At 27.2% G+C, this 5,795-nt stretch overlaps 1 protein-coding gene across 1 annotated transcript; it reads left to right on the plus strand.

The window, feature by feature from the left end:
• Positions 1-2,090: 2,090 nt before the first annotated feature.
• Positions 2,091-2,429, plus strand: EIN_444900 (hypothetical protein; the record flags this gene model as incomplete). Its single annotated transcript, XM_004183268.1, has 1 exon — positions 2,091-2,429. One exon carries the CDS (start codon positions 2,091-2,093, stop codon positions 2,427-2,429), a length of 339 nt encoding a protein of 112 aa, XP_004183316.1.
• Positions 2,430-5,795: the final 3,366 nt, after the last annotated feature.

Below are 5,795 nucleotides of genomic sequence, written 5' to 3' on the forward strand. Positions count from 1 at the left end.
CGGGAAAAACCGCTTTACTACCATTTAGTGATAAAATTACACACAATTATAACCAAAGTTTCAATTTGCCTCAAATAATTGAGGTTTTGGTGAAAAAAAGCTAAAAAACACGAGAAATTATAACGGACATGTGCAGCGCCCTTTTACCGCTTCTGATAATTTACACAAAATTATCCGTCTTACATTGTTTTTGTTGACCAATATTAATAAATTGCTTCGTTTATTTTATAAAAAGTTTCAAAAAAACAAGTACAACAAAATAACGAGTCATTTATCGCTTGCTTGACAGGCACTTGAAAAACCGCTGGGAATGGATGCACTCACGTTCAGTTGGTGAGTATGTCCAAAGTGCGTTTTTCCAGTTTGGCTTTGAAATGCATTTCTGAGCGAATGAGGAATCCAACAAGAGGGGGTGTGAAATAAAGGTGCAGTCTGTCTTTGCTGAGAGACATTGAAAAGTGGTGTATTAAAAACATGTGCTGGCCCATACATTTACTATGTTGCTCCAGAGGTAATAGATTTTACTGTTGAGTATTTGTTTAATGGATGATTAAAAAATTGAAAAAAATTATAAAGGAGTGAAAGGGGGTGTGAAAAAAAGGTACACTCGCGGGTTAGTGTTTTTGAGTTTTTTTATTTCTGCAAAAAATTGAAAAAATATTTAATAAAAAGTTCATTATATTTGGTAAATTCTGAGTTGTTTTTTTTGGTTATTTTGGCTTCAAAGAACAGTTTCGAAGTCAATTTTTCTTGCTTCTCCTTTTATCGTTCGGCAAATCCAGCCTTTACTTTACATAAAAAATAATTCACAAATTTCAATAACAAACATCGGCATCTTGAAAAGGTCAGAGAGACTCTTGTAAACCTTGTTTTTTTGAATCAAATCGAGGAAAAGGAAAAAAATAAACTATTCAAAAAACTATAATCATATTATCATTTAACCATTAAATTATCAAAAGCGGTTTTTTTCCACCCCTTTATATCAAATAATATATATTGGTAATAATAATTATTTAAAAACAATTCTTTGAATAAAAAAATTAGAAAATTTTTAGATTATTTATCATTATTCATTTCAAATATTTTTAATAATCATACGAAAGAGATAATAAAAATAATTTTTCATATTTCAATAAAAAATACACTTTGTTATTAAACAAACACATAACAAGAGTTTTCCATTTTTTCAAATTATAAAAACACAAAACATATCATTTTAGACAACAATATTCAAAGTATATGGTATACTAAACTATTATATTATTGTTTTGAAATACTTGGGTTTGTTACATTCTAATTTGGCTTTAAATTCGCAGTTTAAAATTATTTTCTTAAGTTGATTTTTTAAAATATCGCATTAATGTAAAAATGTTTTTTTGTTCTTGAGAGGTTTTACTGTAGTTGGTAATTGTAGTTGCCTGTTATGTCTTTGATTATAATAAAATTTTAAACATTTACAGTTTGTATAAACCAACATATTCTAGAACAGCTATATACCACAAAAATCAAAGCAAACCAGAGTTCGTTCAAGAAGGAACAATAGTAACTTATTTGTAATATTTATTTCATTTTGACAAATAAAATTTACATTATATTTATTATATTGTGATATAATTCCCATAGCAACCAACTGTTTTGAATTTAAACCCCAAAAACTTTCTTGTTAATATAATCATGCAAAAGAATGACAAAAGGTATAAAATTATTATGTTAGGGGATTTTGAAGTAGGTGTGTTTTGCGTGTAGATAAACTTTGGTTATAAATTAACGTTAGAATTATCACGTTGTATTCTTATAACTAAATTGGACATTCAACAAACGTTTAACTATTAGGGAAAACTTGTATTCTCGTCAGATTTTATTACCACTACTTTTATAATCATAAACATACAACTACATTGATAAAATTTCCATGTCAAATGATGTTTGTGTTATACTCAAAACATTTACAAATAATTTAAAAAAAAATAAACGTATTATCATAAATAACACACAGAAAAACACCAAAATATAAAGTTTATCTCGATTTGGCAGATACATTAGGAGAAGAAAAATACAGACAACAAGATTCAACGTATTATAATGAAGTAATGGGCGCAATAATAGTTTATTCTGTCACTTCTCGTAATAGTTTCGAAAGTTTGGACTATTGGATTGACTTGATCACTAAAGAAAGAAGTGGTGATATATCAATTGTACTTGTTGCAAGTAAATGTGATCTTGAAAAGGTAGTCTCAGATGAGGAGGGTTTAAGATATGCTGAACGAGTCGGATATCCCCTTGTTTTCTGTTCTTCAAACACTGGAGAGGGTATTAATGAAATCTTTTTTAATGCAGCTTTTCCAAATAGAGAGTTTACTTATCCTGATAAAAGGGTTAAAATAGTTGAATGGTATGATTATATGGTGCCAAAATGTTATATCTGCTAATTCAATTTTTGTTTCATTGTTTTTAATCATTTGTTTTTTAAATTGACTTTTAATTGTTATAACAAATTATTTAAAACAATTAGCATTAAATAACATTGTAGTCGATTAACGATATTCTATTGTATTTAAATATCTATTTGTTCTGACTTATTAACACTTTTCTAATCGAAAACGAATTTTTTAATAAAGGGTGAGGAAATTTTTATTTGTCTTGAAATTTGGTTTTGTAATTCTTTGCTTAACACCTAAGACTCTCAAAAAAATAGAAAAAAAGAAAAACATTTTTCAAAAAAAAAGTTTTTAATTCCAATTTTTCAATTTGAATTTTAAACTCCAGTTTACTCTAAAATGTCTACAATTGTAGACAAATAACATTTCAAATAACAAAACACTCATTTAATTTTACAAACGTTCTGCAAGCACTTTTTGCAGACCACAATGGAAAAACCACGGTTTTGGCAGTATATTTTTCCATGAATTCCATGTGTGTTATTTGTGGTTTGTTAGCTTTCCAACAATAAAACAATTTGTCAAAATACTGTTTATCAAATCGTAAAAACATGCAAATGGGAACCTGTTTAATTTGTGTTGTATATTGATATAACTGATTAATTGGTCAAAACGATCAACTCCACATTTGAAGAAATTGTAAATCGAAATCATTTTCGGTTTTTTGGTTTTGTTGATGTTGACCAAGAAATCTGGCTGTGGTAAAGTTGTCACAAGTTGAACTACTTTTGTTTTGGTTGATTGATATCGAACCAGTGTCAAACGATTGTCTGAAAGAAATGAAGATAAATACAGTCCTTCACTTGCCGGTTTGTACGTTTGCTATTTTTGAGGTAAAAATGTTCTGTTGCTTCTAAAAGTACCAATAAAATATAAACTGTACTATGTCAAAGTTTCGATCACTTCTTCTGATGTGTACAAATTATCAACAACCAACAATCGGTTGGTATTTATAAAACAATTTGATATTGATTTTTTAACTGTCATTGTGAGTTTACATTGAGGTAGTAAGCCACTTTGTCCAATACTTTTTCTTCTTGAACACGAATGTTCAATCTTCTTGTCTTTTTTCATAGACTTTTGTTTTTTATAAAGAGTTTTTACTTTCTCTAATTCGTTAATTAAATAACTTTTTTTTCGTTTGAACATTTGTTCAATCTTGGCATTTTCAATTCCTTTCTGTAAAAAATTTATTTGTTTTTTCAATTCCTTTGGAATTAAAATAGATTTTTCACACAAATTAAACTTATGTTGTTCTTCTATTTCTGTTTTGTCCAGTAAATTTGCAACAACAATTTCTTTTGATTCTTTTTCTTCATTATTAACTTCAAAACAACTAATCTCCATTTCTTTGTCTTTTTCCTTATTTTTATCATTTATTATTTGTGATAATTGTTCATTTTCAAAGAATTCAGACTGCAGTATAACACCTATTTCACCGAGATATTCTTTTATTATTGGTATTTTACCAAACAGGAACACAGGTTTCACACGATCGTTTTTTTCTCGAAAATGGCACTTGGTACAAACAATAACCTGTCATTGAATCATTTAAGCAATCAAATCGTATTCCACGTTTATGAGACTTATCTTTCATGTTTACAGAATCATAAAAGAATCCAGGATATGGACATATATGTTCATCTAATGTTAAATATGTTGAGGGTGTGTATAGTTGTAAAATTTACTGTTAAATAAATTTCACAACTCGATAACGGTGCCAAACTCAATTCTATGTATCTAATGTCTCTAGAATTACATTCATCAAATCTTAAACAACTCTTTAAATAGACAAATCTGTGATAAGTCATTCCTTGTATTGAATTATTTAAGAACCAATTTTTGACATTTTTACATTTGTTATCAACTCTCATTTTTATAAGCACTCCAACAAACAAATCCAACTCCATTTCAGAAAATAAATCAATTGTGTAACTATAATCTTCAATTTCTTTAATGTTTTCCAAATACTTTAAAGGTATCAGAAGTTTATTTAAATCATCATCTATGACATAATCCAATTTATAAATTCTGAAAAACTTCTATAAAAATCCGAAAAGAAAAAAGCGAGTTTGACGTTTTTGTTAAAAGTGGCAATTAATTTCAAATATGACAAATTTGGATATTTTGTTATCAATTGTTGATTTGCGTTAACAAAATAGTCGTAATCAATGTTTTTATACTCTTCAAATAGAACAAAATTGTTGGTTAATCTATTTTCTGATAAAATACAATATACTTGAAGTTGTTCATATTTGTTTATAACCTTTTTCATCTGTTTAATTTTATAAATGTTTTACTCAATGGGAATTCTTTGATTTGTACAATAAATAACTTTTTCTTTAACCTTTTTATCAAATAAACTGTCAAAAATATTTTTCTTTTCAAACAAGATGCTGTTTTTTAATTTTGTGTCTATATTTATTGTTGGCAACAGTGTTGCCAAAGAACCGGCAGTTTTTTGGGGGATATCTTTGTATTCGTGTAGACCATTTTTACTGTTTTCATTAATTCCTTTCGAAATGACTGTTTCAAACTCCACATTATGTTGTTGATTTTCTTTGTATTACATTTGTTTTTGTTCGTGGATAAAGTGCCTCAAAGTAATAAAGAATTGGTATCCGGTGTTCCTTGTTTAAACATTTGTTTGTTTGTTCCAACGAGATTTTCAATTACAGTTTGTTCAAAAAATTCGTGTTCAATGTTTTTATTTTCAACAACACTATCCTGTAATGACATATAATTGAGATTTTTAGTTTCGACTTTAAAATTAGTTGACAGAAAAATCAATAATTGTTGCTTGGCATTCTATGTGTTGTGGTATTTTTTATTTGAAAATATAGGTTAAACATTTCAAATATGTATTTCATTTGCAAAATTGTCAATTGTTTTATAATATTTACCCGATTATTTAGATTATAAAAGACTGTCTACATTTGTAGACATTTTGAACCATACCAGAGTCTTAGGTGTTAAGAAACCCCTTCAAAACTGAAACCATTAAACGGAGAGTATTTTTTTTATTTAAATAAAATGTAAATTAAAACTAAATTGTGTAAGAGTTGGTAAAAAATGTGTTAAATACCAACACGCAGAACAATTTCATTATAAACCCCAAATATTTTTAAAACAAAAGAAATTGTTCATCGTCATTGTGTTTCTAGTGTTAGTCTTTCAACTAATTATATGGTGATTCTTTGCAAAACACTTCATGGTGATTTGCTTGTAACTTTTATTCAGTTTTTGTCTTTTTGAAGTAAACAACAAAATAAATAAATTTAACTTAAAATTTTAAAACAAAACCATAATTTACTAACAGTTTTATTAGAAGTTTTAATTTTTCAATTCAATTTGGTC

This window comes from Entamoeba invadens (genome assembly GCF_000330505.1).
Source record: "Entamoeba invadens IP1 unplaced genomic scaffold scaff_1105074724881, whole genome shotgun sequence".
Taxonomy (NCBI): domain Eukaryota; phylum Evosea; order Mastigamoebida; family Endamoebidae; genus Entamoeba; species Entamoeba invadens.